This window comes from Diuraphis noxia, unplaced genomic scaffold (genome assembly GCF_037042655.1).
Source record: "Diuraphis noxia isolate RWA-SAM2 unplaced genomic scaffold, SU_Dnox_SAM2 contig0004, whole genome shotgun sequence".
NCBI lineage: Eukaryota > Metazoa > Arthropoda > Insecta > Hemiptera > Aphididae > Diuraphis > Diuraphis noxia.
This window is the reverse complement of record NW_028301714.1, coordinates 7709488-7723659: the sequence shown is the minus strand read 5'-3', so window position 1 is coordinate 7723659 and position 14172 is coordinate 7709488. Positions and strand designations below refer to the sequence as shown.

Here is a 14172-nt window from a genome sequence, read left to right as displayed (position 1 = left end):
CAATTTACTATACAGGTTCGGTGATTTCCCACTTTTTAAGTATCGCCAATTATTTACGATATAAATGGCATCAGGACGTTACGAATACTCATTATTATTGTCGTGTTTTTTAGTTTTATATGTATTACTATGATGATGATAATGATAATAGTAATAATAATAATAATAATAATAATAATAATAATAATAATAATAATGATAATAATGATCAATTCTAATATACAATAAAATTCTAATGACAGTATTGTTAGGAACATATTATGTGAGGTGTACTAATAATTAATACATATGACAGAGAAAAAAATTAAACATTATTTAATGTACAACATACATGTATACTTGTTAGAAATTAAAAATTTGACAATATATTAAACAATTAACTAACTTAATATTAAACTTTATAGTTAAGTAATAATCTAAAACTAGCAATTTAAAGAACTAAGAGTTATATTTAACAAATCCTGCTCCACCAGCTCTTCGAGCATGTATCACGCGTACTCGGTGTCGTAACCGAACACTGGTGTAAGTGCCGCACGCCCGGCCTGTCTTTGTATTTGTGATTTAAAAACATCTTTGTTTGTACTCGTATATGTTAAGGTGAATGATGACATTAATATTGGTGAATGTCAACATATTGAATAAATATAAAAAAATTACCAACAGTCACCGGTGAAAGTCAACATTCACAACGATTATCGGTGAGTGTTAACATTCACAATTGAGTTTTGGTGAATGTTGACATTCACAATATTAAGTTTTGATGAATTTTAAAAATGTTTTGTTAGAATTGGCAATGCAGGGTATTAATGAATTAAAAGTTAAAATTGAGTTAAAACGTTAAGTTAATGTTAATTAAGTTCATTAACTCATTACTTTTATTTCAAATTATCTTTTAACTTAACGAGTTACTTTTTTTTAAGATTAATATGTTAATTTCAAGTGAATTTTATTCAAAAATAAATTTTCGTCCAAAGAATAATGCAAATTTTTTTATGAGGATTTTAGAAAAGTATGTTTTTCGATAGCTAGTTAATGCTTTGATGTATCATTTTAAATTTCCCCAGTAATTTTCTTGGGCGTGAAGAAAAACTAACTAATAAACATTATTATGTGTTTGGAATTTTTTATTTTTCAAATTAGAAAATGTTAACTTTAAACTAAGTTAAGTTACTTTTTTTTTCTAAGTTAACGTTTAACTTAACGAGTTAACGAAAAAATATGAATAACTTTTAACTTAACTTTATTATTTTAAAACAACTTAACTTAACGAGTTTAAAAAAATCGTTAACTTTCCCAGCCTTGAAAATTGGAGTCTAGACGTTCAACGATTGGAGTGTGGTGTATCGTGTCACACGTAAAGATCGTGAATGTTTATAGATATGATATTGTTCACACAATAGCTGAAGGGAAAATTATGTTTCAGTAGAAACGTATAATAGTTTAATCGTACAGCGTTTAATGATCTATATAATATTATCAGAGATGCGTTCAACGACTTTAACACTTTAACGTTACGGTATCTGTCTATCTGTTTGTACCCATTATATAATTTATGTTTCATTATTAACCCTTTAATTAAAACTATTTTATCACTAGGTATTAGTATCTTTTTTTTACAGCATGTCAACATTCACCAGTGAATGTCTACATCTAAGAAGAAATTGACATTCACCAGGAATTTCGGCGAATGTGACATTCACCAAATGTCGTCATTCACCTTAACATTATACAATTTAATAATTTACTTCATGATAATGTCGCGATAGAAAATAAAAATAATAAAACGCATTTTTGGACATTAAATACCTATATTAATTATAAAAATATTGCAATATCGTTTTGGTGCTTTAGTACTACCGTGGCACTTTAACTTGTATTTGATGGATGGTCATTTTTCTTATTTGGATAATTCGCCGAACTCGTAAGAAATCGCTTATTGATAAATTGTTCAAGGGACAAAGCACCGTTAAACAGACGATTAAGTGAAACTCGAAATGGTTGTGATATTTATAGCTTAAAAGACCCGAATAGCCGAAACTGTCGACTATCGGAATCGATTAATTCAACAATGTTCACGAGACCATTAAGTATAAAACATTAATTACAATTCACGAGTGCACGTCATCATCGTCTGTTTATTTTTAAAAATATTTGTCCAGATTTTTGGGGAAGTTTGATAAATATGCCATGTTTCTTCCGTTTACATTGAAATTGTTATAAATAGATAAACAAATAATAACTATCTAGGTTTCTCCCATTGCGAAAAAAAGATCATTAATGCACGTATAATAAAATATATCCAATGTTATTTCTATTTGTTATTGCGATTATTTAGGTGGCATCAAGTATTAGTCATCATTATTAATACCAATTTATTATTATTATTCATCGGCAATTGTTGTTTGTTTACACAGGCTGGCGAGATTTGATGTTTTTCGTATGTTATAAAATCATTTGGGCCACTCTAGTTGTAGCTAATTTTCTTGACAAGTCTAGGGTCCAGCACTGATAACCGTAATTAATGTTTCATACACTACGGGAAATTATTTTGTTACGATAATCGATGGGAGATTTAACTGTGTGATTGGTGGCCCTGAAAAGGGCCTTTTTAGATGGGTTATACAGTTGGAGACTGCTTATTTGGAGCTGGTGTATTTGGTCACTGCCTTGGTGCCTTCACTGACGGCGTGCTTGGCCAATTCACCGGGCAACAAAAGTCTGACGGCAGTTTGGATTTCCCGGCTGGTAATGGTCGAACGCTTGTTGTAGTGGGCCAGACGACTGGATTCGGCGGCGATGCGCTCGAACAGATCGTTGACGAAACTGTTCATGATGCTCATGGCTTTGGACGACACACCGGTGTCGGGATGTACTTGTTTCAACACTTTGTAGATGTAGATGGCGTACGATTCTTTCCTCTTGGGCTTGCGCTTTTTGTCGGACTTGGCGATGTTCTTTTGTGCCTTGCCGGACGATTTCTTCATTGCTTTACCCGCGGATTTTCCTCCTGGAGCCATTTCGAATGATATTGTAAGTTTACTCGTGTGGACGACTGTACCGTTGAGAACTAAATGATAAACTGTACGCGATAACGGTGAGTATATATTCCCAAAACCCAAGCGATAACTCGTTTGTTTATTGGTCAATATAGTACAACGATGAACGGTATAAGTAGGATCGTCGACTTAGCCACAATAACTAAAAACGGTAGTTTATCCACGAGTATGTTTCACGATTATGCCGAATGAAAACCACATGGTTTGGTAGCGAATGTCGACCAGACGTTGTGATGGAGCATCGTCATACCGTTTGTTCCTCTGTCCAATCACAGAGTTGTCATTCACATTTTGTACTATATATACCGAAATGTCGGGGGTTTTACACATCAGTATTGTTTAGTAACGAGTTTTGACCTAACGATAGACTACCACCAACCACAATCATGAGCGGACGCGGTAAAGCAGGAAAATCCAAGGGAGGCAAATCCAAGACCAGGTCGTCACGTGCCGGACTCCAGTTCCCGGTGGGTCGTATCCATCGTCTGTTGAGAAAAGGAAACTACGCTGAACGTGTCGGAGCCGGAGCACCGGTATATCTGGCCGCCGTCATGGAGTACTTGGCGGCTGAAGTTTTGGAGTTGGCCGGTAATGCCGCCCGTGACAACAAGAAGTCTCGTATCATCCCCAGACATTTGCAATTGGCCATCAGAAACGACGAGGAGTTGAACAAATTGTTGTCCGGAGTTACCATCGCTCAAGGCGGTGTGTTGCCCAACATCCAAGCCGTTCTTTTGCCCAAGAAGACCGAGAAGAAAGCCTAATTCTCTCAGTTATCTGATACCGCCGAACACTATATTGAAAACGGCCCTTTTCAGGGCCACCAAAAATTAAAAAAAAAAATCTTCCATTCGGCGATAGATGAATTTTATTGCCATGATGCCGTGAACAACGAGTATTCCAAACCGGAAATTCATTAGAATAATTCAATCACAATACACACTCACACACACTGTGATCGTCGACCACTAATTATCACTTGATTGCCAATCTTTCAACGAGAAAAACCGGTGACAGCAAATTGTTCACCGATTACCGACCGGCAGGCTAAACAATAATAAAACTGTTGTCCGTTACGAATTCGTGTAGTGTATCCGTGAAACTTGTTCAGAGATTTTAAAAATTGAAAATAATAATGTGAAGGGAATTCTGTTACTTTTCAACTGAAGGAAGCACTACATTCAATCATACATCATGCATTCCGATCCGAAAAATTCCACAAACTTTAGTTGACCGGTTAGCATGTTTCATTTTCATCATCAAATATTAACATTGCCATCGGAATTGTAATCGAAGAACGTTCACCGATGGTAACTTTTGAATCCGAATTTCCATTAGATCCATTTCTACGAGATAAACGAAGAGACAATCTTTTCGGTAATCTAAAAGACCAGTCGAGGCGAAGAACCGACAATTGTTCGAGATATACGGATTTTATAACCATTTGGAAATAAATTTGTTTTCGATTATATAACCCCCATTCGACTGACTTGATAACCGACAATTGTATTGCAAGATTATAAAAGGTTTAATTGATGCGATATTCAATTAAATCGAATTACTATACTGTACTCGTGTCGATTATTCTTATAAATTGTTCTTGAATAGTTCATTATCTAAGATAAGAGGATTTTCAAAATAAACTCAGACCAGTTGTGACACTTTAAATTCCCATGGTTGCCATTTTATTCGATCGAGACCCGGTTACGGCAAGATTTTCAATTAAATATGGACAATATACAACTATCGTTTCAATGTAATTGAAATATTGTAAACATAGTCAATTTAAAACATACGAACAATATTCCAAGAACAACATTATATTACGTTAATGACGTATTAATCTTATCGTACGTAATATTATTCAGGGATTTAAAATTCGATAGTACAAAAAACTAAAAGAGCGCATTTGGGAGATATAATCGTTACTTTTTTTTCTAGTTTTGAGAAATATTGTGATAGCGTTCAAATTAAAATATCTAATCTTGTTATAGAACTGCCGCCTGGGACTCACTTTTTCGCTATGCCATTCGTTCCGTGAACGCACTATTAATAACCTATGGGGGTCTTTGTCTAACGATTTATATTTAGAATGTTTTTTTTTTCCCCATCATTCCGATCCTTGTTATCAATAGTGGGTAATACCCGCATAGATTTCTATTAATAATATAGTTGATGCCGTATTATATTACAGTATACGCTTTTTGTATTTTCAAGAAACATCGCAGACACAGATATTTCAATTCCATAACCAAACGGAGTAAAAGAAAATGTATGAACACGACTACATTTCCAGGTCTTTAAAGGCTCCGATTTAAATACTCAAGCCCACCCCCATGGAACGCGTGATTTTGAAAACTGTACAATACAGCGTTGATATCATATTTACCATAAACGAAACAATTGGCAAACCTCAGTGGTTACACTGGCAGTCCCAGGGTTAATTAGCAGGCATATATATCTGAACTGGTTATTAACAACTAAGAGTATTGGATTATAGACGGTATATGGTGGCCCTGAAAAGGGCCTTTTTAAGGTGTTATGAATTTCACAAGTAAAAAAATTACGTCGGTTCTTAACCTCCGAAACCGTACAGAGTACGGCCTTGTCGTTTAAGAGCGTACACGACGTCCATGGCGGTGACGGTCTTTCTCTTGGCGTGCTCGGTGTATGTGACTGCGTCGCGGATCACGTTTTCCAGGAACACTTTCAGGACACCGCGGGTTTCTTCGTAAATCAAACCGGATATACGTTTGACACCACCTCGGCGGGCTAACCGACGGATGGCAGGCTTGGTGATTCCCTGGATGTTATCGCGGAGCACTTTGCGATGACGTTTGGCGCCTCCTTTTCCCAAACCTTTTCCTCCTTTGCCTCGTCCTGTCATTTTGAATCGTGGAACTAGTAGTCGACTTGTTCTGGATGCGAACTGAACGTTGACTGATACCGTACCTCAGGACGGCGTCTCTTTTAAGCGTTCTTCACGAAACAACCACCACCAATCGGAACCACGGCCGGTTATCCCCCCGCTACCTGCCCAATCGTTAAACACGGACCAATGAGGACGACGTATACGGTATCGATTTGCGTATATATACGGGTTGGCAGTGCGTTCGTACCGCATCAGTCGTCTGATATTTACGTTTTTCAGCACAACTCAGTGTATCCCGATACTGTAGAGCAGCGCAATGGCACGTACCAAGCAGACAGCCCGTAAGTCGACCGGCGGAAAGGCGCCCAGGAAACAGTTGGCCACCAAAGCCGCACGTAAGAGTGCACCCGCCACCGGAGGAGTGAAGAAACCACATCGTTATCGTCCGGGAACCGTCGCCCTCCGTGAAATCCGTCGTTACCAGAAGAGCACGGAACTGTTGATCCGCAAATTGCCATTCCAACGTCTGGTACGTGAGATCGCCCAGGACTTCAAGACCGACCTGCGTTTCCAGAGCTCGGCCGTTATGGCGTTGCAAGAAGCTAGCGAGGCCTACTTGGTCGGTCTTTTCGAAGACACCAACTTGTGCGCCATCCACGCCAAGCGTGTCACGATCATGCCAAAGGATATCCAATTGGCCCGTCGTATCCGCGGCGAACGTGCCTAAATTCAATTATTAATAGCCAATAATAGTTGTTTCCATACCTTAAAAAGGCCCTTTTCAGGGCCACCAATATTTTTACCTACACTTTTGCTGGTCGTGTAATAAAAATGTTGCTGTAACCGGTATTCGGTAAAACCATATGCAACGCGCCAAGTGGGTTAATATGTTTGCATCCCATTTGTTTAGATTTCTTAAGAAATTTAATGTTGGCAGCCCAGGGGCTCTGTCGGATGGCGCATTTATTAGAAATTGTTTTCTTTATGCATTCGCAGTTGATAAACAGGAAGACCAAATAATCTAACATCAATGTAATACATGTTATAGTGTGATCAATGTGTAACGTTTTTTTTTTTTTTTTTTATCAAATAATATATACGTGTTATTAATTGTTACACAATATATAAAATTAAAAAAGCACAACAATAATAATTAGTATTCTAAAGGTCGAATCTTAAGCGGGAACGGTAGTTACAGTTTTTTACAAACGATTAAATTGAATATATATTTTGAACCCGAGAGTAGTCCGACCATTTAATTTGGGTGAAAAGTGCAATTCGACTATCCAGGAACGATTTTAGGTACAGAATATGTAGCGATGAAAATGGTCCGACCGTCGGAGGACACGAAAGCTTCCAGGATAAAAGGGCGATGGGGGCCATCAGCACGTTCAGTTCAAAAAAATATAAAAAATTTTATAAGTTTATTCGTTTTATCATATTGACAGAACATTGAACTTTAAATTAAAAACAATATCATATTCGGAACGTTCTGAGTATATTGGGTTATATTGGTATCATGGTTTACTGTTGGAAAAAAATAGTGGCCCAGAATAGTGTTCATAAAAAATTGTTGTTGGAAAATAATCAAATCAGACATGTTTTGTTTGTATTTCCTTTTCTAAAAAAAAAAAAACATGAAACAATAATAATGCATTAGATTCTTATAAAAACCGAGTGTCGTCGAATTGGACCATCCTATGCACAATAACACGGATAAAAAGAAAATAACGAAAACATCTGTCGTTCGGTTATGTAAGAATTATACTGAGATTGCCGTTTCTATTATGGTATGATTAGTGCACGTGAATTACTACCTACAATGGATATCGTTAATATTATTAATAGCCGTTCGTGCGGGTTAAACCGTCGATAACAAGAAATCGGAAAAAAAACATTCTAAAAATAACTAACCAATTAAAAATCCCAGAGCATAATATTGAAAATACTGAGTAAAAAAGTGTGTCCGATCACATAGAAAATGTAAATAAACCGCCGGTTGATTCGGTCATGGCTTGCGTTTGCTATCAAGCGTCTACATTATATTTTTCTACGACCACCAGTTACGGAAAGTCATACCACGCGGCCAGCTTGGCTAACCGTGTTGGAGTAGGCCGTGGCCCGGTCTGTTGGTTGTTGGTTTGCGATTAGATTACCAGCTAACGATATTACTCTGGAATATGATCAACACTCAAATGTTTTATTAATTTAATTTATACTTTTAATCTACGAGTTGTTTTTAGAATGTTTTTTCAATTTCTTGCTATCGACGGTAATACCGGCACAATGGCTTTTAATAACATTAATATATCTACCGTATTTGGTATATATTTAATATATTAGTATATATTATTACGGTTATTACAAATATAGTTTTACAAAAGTTGACTGATCGATTTCGAGTAGAGGAATTGAAATAAGTTTTCAGATATCCAATGTCACTATCGCGTCCCATCGGTATGAATGACAAAATATTGGCACATTTCGGTTAAAATAACTGTCCGTTTGCGATCCCGTTAAAATAAATAACCAATTTGTTATTGTTTCGATTAGGAGTTGGATTCCAAACAATAATTTGTTTTTAAACATTTTAAAAATTACCATTAAGGTACGTACTTTCAAATAATAGACGCCGTACAATATCATAAATTATTATCAGCTACTATACGTAAAAATAACGTATACTTGCTATGTGCATTTAAAATTGAGTATCGACCTTAATCCCGGAACAACGTGTTATTATAATTATTTATTCAAAATCATTAAGTCGGTTACGATTAATACGAGATTTATCGATAAAGTCTGGTTCGTAAAAGTTTTAAAGGTAGAAACCGGCAGGTAACGTCGCACCGTAGCGGAGTCCTAAAACCCTCATTTTCGAAAAGCTGCTGTTCATCTGGAAATCGATCGATTGTAAATCTCCAAACGCTACGATCTCGGTAAACTCGTGGAGAATTCGTCTAAAATATTTTTGACAGTTTTCAACAAGTTCCAATCATACGGAATACTTTCTTATATGGTCTACGAAAACCCCGTTGGAAGCGTGGAAATGACGGCCTGTGGTGGTTTCGTGTTACAGTGTGTCGATACAAAAATCACCGGCGATCGTTGAGAATTTAGTTGGCTTTCAAAAAAGATCAAAATCACATTTTTACAACCATTTCCCGTTGAGATATTGTAATAAACGATTGTACAACCATAGCCCGGAGAACGACGAGAATCGCTATGGTTTAATAGTCGGTACGGCGCACAGTATATATGTACAAATGTTCAAACTCACTCGGCATCACTGAAGTTAACAGTTGAATTTTTACCAGTACAACACGTAGTCCTCGACATGACAGACACCGTCACAACAACTCCGGCTCCAGTAGCCGCGTCGCCGGCCGCGAAGAAGTCACCTGCCAAGAAGAAGTTGGCCGCTAAAGCCGCGAAGCCCGCTGCATCTCATCCGACCACATCCGTGATGGTTACGTCGGCCATTAAAGAGCTCAAGGAGAAGAAAGGTTCGTCATTGCCAGCCATCAAAAAATACTTGGCTGCCAACTACAAAGTCGATCCCGCAAAGTTGGCGCCATTCATCAGAAAGTTTTTGAAAGCCGCCGTCGCCAACGGTACCGTCGTTCAGACAAAAGGCACCGGCGCTTCAGGTCACTTCAAATTGCCTGTCACTGAGGTTAAGCCGAAAAAGGCTGTTATAGCCAAAAAGAAGAAATCCATCGTCAAAAAAGTAAAAACCGCTGGAACACCGAAGAAGAAGAAGCTAGCGACCGCCAAGAAACCAGCGACCGGCGAACCCGCGGCCAAAAAAGCGAAAAAAGCAACTGCCGCCAAACCTAAGGCGACTACACCGAAGAAGGCTCCAGCCAAAGCGAAAAAGCCAGCTGCTGCCAAACCCAAATCGAAAAAAACTCCAACAAAGAAAACCGCAGCCCCCAAAAAGAAGTAAAGGAAAAATATTTCATTCCCCTCTGTAAAACGGTCCTTTTCAGGACCACCAATTTTATTACACAATTATTGCCAAGTATCATTAAAAAATGGGTACTTTTTTTTCAAGTACGGATGCGATTTTAAATTTAATGTTGTTTCCTTATGAGAATATGATAACACGATTGTTAGAAAATGATTCTTGAAAACCAAATTAACATAATAATATGTGCGATAATTTTTAGTAACATTTCATATTATGTAAAAATCTAGTAACATTATAAATTTTAATTGATGAATAACAATTTATTATGTTTTCAATTTTTTATCTATCAAAAACGTGTTATCATTTTCTGTTTAGAATTCAGGTATTTTTAGTCTTTCCTGTAATTTTAGACTTAATAAAAATAAAAAAAAATGTTTTATTAAATACTATTACTAACTCCCACTATGTATCATTTACATGAATTAATGAAAATTAAACAAAATATGTTCGTTACAACTAATTTGACGAATATAATATGGAAGAAAAAAATTTTTAAATGCCTCTTTAACAAAATTTTTGTTGAAATGAAATTGTTTAAACTTACTAAAATCATAAAAACAAGTGATAGACTCATGAGTGGCGCTCGGAATAAATGAACTTAAAACCATACAAATATGTTCTAAAAAATAGTCGAAAATGTCCTTACAAATACCATTTGTATATATTTTTTTTTATACAAATGGGTATTTTCATTTAGAATTATACATATTTATTATTTATCAAATTGGAAAAATTGACTTGTTGCTGTTATGATGTTGACACGCATATGTTTTGGGACAATTGCATTCATTAAAAACACATATCAATAAAAATAAACAATAATATACAGTAAAATATAATATATTAATAAATACGCTAAATTTGTATAGTATGCGTATTAAACAAAATATATGCATTAAAAACCATAGAAATTACCCAATAACGCTAAAAAAAAAGCGCTAAATTAAATTGTTAGCTTTGAAACACTCGTTACTTGAAACAAATTATGTACTTTTTTTATTTACGCATTTGTATTTATGTTATTTTTTTGTTCATTTTTGAGTAAATTATACTATCTTGATAAAACTAGAACATCTATGGATAATTTTATCACTGTTCTTTAACTTTGAAGAAACATCAGGATCAACTTAATTACGAAACAAATATAGATTAAAGTCGATTTGATTAAGATCCAAGGATGGAGACCGTTAGTTTTGAAACCATTCTTTGCTCAGCAGATCTAGTTTACCTCTGTTTATAGTGTGGGGCAATTATCTGGGGTGTTGGGTGTGTAATTCACAGGGACCACCGCATTTGGGGGCCCCACCTCCCGATACATTTTAAATAATCTTCAGTAACAGCTGAATTGGATGAAAAATAATATTTTTTAGTTATAATAATTAGGCATATGGACTGTTCTTCATTCTTATTGGTAAGTAAGAGCCTCAGTCTGGACATTAGCACATAGGACTCTTATTATCAAGTTGCGCCATTAGCTCCGTTAGTTTAAAAATTAGAGTGAATCGACCTATTATTAAAATTGATGTTTAGAACATCAATATCTGTGTTTGTATGTGGGTTTTATAATTACGATAGTTCAATTTTGTAGCAAGTTATTGAATAGATTACAGCTAATTTAAGAACTTGACGTTACCAATATTATGTTTAGAGTTTCATAGTTGCTTATCTCAATTGTAGATACACCGAAGCGTGTCCAACTGCTGTAGGAACTGTAGGTATTTGATGAAAAAGTCCATAAACCATAATATCAACGATGGTCTATTATACCACAGGATTCCCGGTGTTTTAATTGAATTTTACACCGGTCTAACCAAGCGAATTTCTAGCTATATTCCTATTAGAGATATTTCTGTAAAAAAATAGTATAAATGTATCAAACAATCGTCAATCATTATTTTGAAACATGAATCCCACAACATGAGCGAAGTGTAATTTATTATTAAAAATAACTATTAAATAATTATTTATAAATTTATAATCAAACGAATATGTACGATATATTGATGTGAAGAGTAGGTAGTAGAATAAAAGAACAAATTATTGAACCATATTCCGCTCCTGAAAATGTCGTGAAATGAGTCTCGTGATTAAACATTTAGTGGTAACAGGCTGCGCTGTGGTCGTAAAGATTGCTGCCATGTTCATAATTCATGATGGTTATTCCTGCACAACAATTATTAATATATCAAGAACAATAATTGTCATTTAAGTTTTTGTTCAACATTGATGCTAAAATCGTATTTACGAATACATATTATTCAGGTCTATAATTATGTCCAATCGTAATAACTGCTTTAATTTTCTATAACCAAAATGCTCGGGAATTTTTAGTTGATTAGTTATTTTTAGAATGTTTGTTTTTTTCCGAATTCTTGTTATCGACGGTTATTCCCACACGACATAATATATTAATAATATCAAAATCAATAGTATACTTAATACACCACAATAGAAACAATTATTTTAGTATATTATTTCTTAAATAGTTGTTTTATTTATTTATTAATTTTTTGATCTGAATTGTTGTGTGTTCATTATGCTGAATTTCAGAGCCGTCAATTTATATTTTACCATCAAGCAATTACAACAATATGTTTCAATAATACATATTTTATTGCAATGGTTATCAATTTACTATACAGGTTCGGTGATTTCCCACTTTTTAAGTATCGCCAATTATTTACGATATAAATGGCATCAGGACGTTACGAATACTCATTATTATTGTCGTGTTTTTTAGTTTTATATGTATTACTATGATGATGATAATGATAATAGTAATAATAATAATAATAATAATAATAATAATAATAATAATAATAATGATAATAATGATCAATTCTAATATACAATAAAATTCTAATGACAGTATTGTTAGGAACATATTATGTGAGGTGTACTAATAATTAATACATATGACAGAGAAAAAAATTAAACATTATTTAATGTACAACATACATGTATACTTGTTAGAAATTAAAAATTTGACAATATATTAAACAATTAACTAACTTAATATTAAACTTTATAGTTAAGTAATAATCTAAAACTAGCAATTTAAAGAACTAAGAGTTATATTTAACAAATCCTGCTCCACCAGCTCTTCGAGCATGTATCACGCGTACTCGGTGTCGTAACCGAACACTGGTGTAAGTGCCGCACGCCCGGCCTGTCTTTGTATTTGTGATTTAAAAACATCTTTGTTTGTACTCGTATATGTTAAGGTGAATGATGACATTAATATTGGTGAATGTCAACATATTGAATAAATATAAAAAAATTACCAACAGTCACCGGTGAAAGTCAACATTCACAACGATTATCGGTGAGTGTTAACATTCACAATTGAGTTTTGGTGAATGTTGACATTCACAATATTAAGTTTTGATGAATTTTAAAAATGTTTTGTTAGAATTGGCAATGCAGGGTATTAATGAATTAAAAGTTAAAATTGAGTTAAAACGTTAAGTTAATGTTAATTAAGTTCATTAACTCATTACTTTTATTTCAAATTATCTTTTAACTTAACGAGTTACTTTTTTTTAAGATTAATATGTTAATTTCAAGTGAATTTTATTCAAAAATAAATTTTCGTCCAAAGAATAATGCAAATTTTTTTATGAGGATTTTAGAAAAGTATGTTTTTCGATAGCTAGTTAATGCTTTGATGTATCATTTTAAATTTCCCCAGTAATTTTCTTGGGCGTGAAGAAAAACTAACTAATAAACATTATTATGTGTTTGGAATTTTTTATTTTTCAAATTAGAAAATGTTAACTTTAAACTAAGTTAAGTTACTTTTTTTTTCTAAGTTAACGTTTAACTTAACGAGTTAACGAAAAAATATGAATAACTTTTAACTTAACTTTATTATTTTAAAACAACTTAACTTAACGAGTTTAAAAAAATCGTTAACTTTCCCAGCCTTGAAAATTGGAGTCTAGACGTTCAACGATTGGAGTGTGGTGTATCGTGTCACACGTAAAGATCGTGAATGTTTATAGATATGATATTGTTCACACAATAGCTGAAGGGAAAATTATGTTTCAGTAGAAACGTATAATAGTTTAATCGTACAGCGTTTAATGATCTATATAATATTATCAGAGATGCGTTCAACGACTTTAACACTTTAACGTTACGGTATCTGTCTATCTGTTTGTACCCATTATATAATTTATGTTTCATTATTAACCCTTTAATTAAAACTATTTTATCACTAGGTATTAGTATCTTTTTTTTACAGCATGTCAACATTCACCAGTGAATGT

General features: G+C 34.3%; 5 protein-coding genes across 5 annotated transcripts; 3 read left to right on the top strand and 2 right to left on the bottom strand.

Moving 5' to 3' along the window:
• Positions 1-2584: 2584 nt before the first annotated feature.
• LOC149055629 (histone H2B) lies at positions 2585-3057 on the bottom strand. The gene has a single exon (XM_089226220.1). The coding sequence runs from the start codon at positions 3015-3017 to the stop codon at positions 2637-2639; it is 381 nt and encodes a 126-aa protein (XP_089082346.1). The 5' UTR covers positions 3018-3057; the 3' UTR covers positions 2585-2636.
• Positions 3058-3407: 350 nt separating this feature from the next.
• Positions 3408-3898, top strand: LOC149055628 (histone H2A-like). Its single transcript, XM_089226360.1, has one exon. The coding sequence runs from the start codon at positions 3443-3445 to the stop codon at positions 3818-3820; it is 378 nt and encodes a 125-aa protein (XP_089082486.1). The 5' UTR covers positions 3408-3442; the 3' UTR covers positions 3821-3898.
• A 1666-nt stretch (positions 3899-5564) lies between these two features.
• Positions 5565-5987, bottom strand: LOC149055627 (histone H4). Its single transcript, XM_089227465.1, has one exon. The coding sequence runs from the start codon at positions 5941-5943 to the stop codon at positions 5632-5634; it is 312 nt and encodes a 103-aa protein (XP_089083591.1). The 5' UTR covers positions 5944-5987; the 3' UTR covers positions 5565-5631.
• Positions 5988-6173: 186 nt separating this feature from the next.
• Positions 6174-6722, top strand: LOC149055626 (histone H3). The gene has a single exon (XM_089227464.1). The coding sequence runs from the start codon at positions 6245-6247 to the stop codon at positions 6653-6655; it is 411 nt and encodes a 136-aa protein (XP_089083590.1). The 5' UTR covers positions 6174-6244; the 3' UTR covers positions 6656-6722.
• A 2501-nt stretch (positions 6723-9223) lies between these two features.
• LOC149055625 (histone H1-like) lies at positions 9224-10972 on the top strand. The gene has a single exon (XM_089227612.1). It carries the CDS (start codon positions 9266-9268, stop codon positions 9875-9877), a length of 612 nt encoding a protein of 203 aa, XP_089083738.1. The 5' UTR covers positions 9224-9265; the 3' UTR covers positions 9878-10972.
• Positions 10973-14172: the final 3200 nt, after the last annotated feature.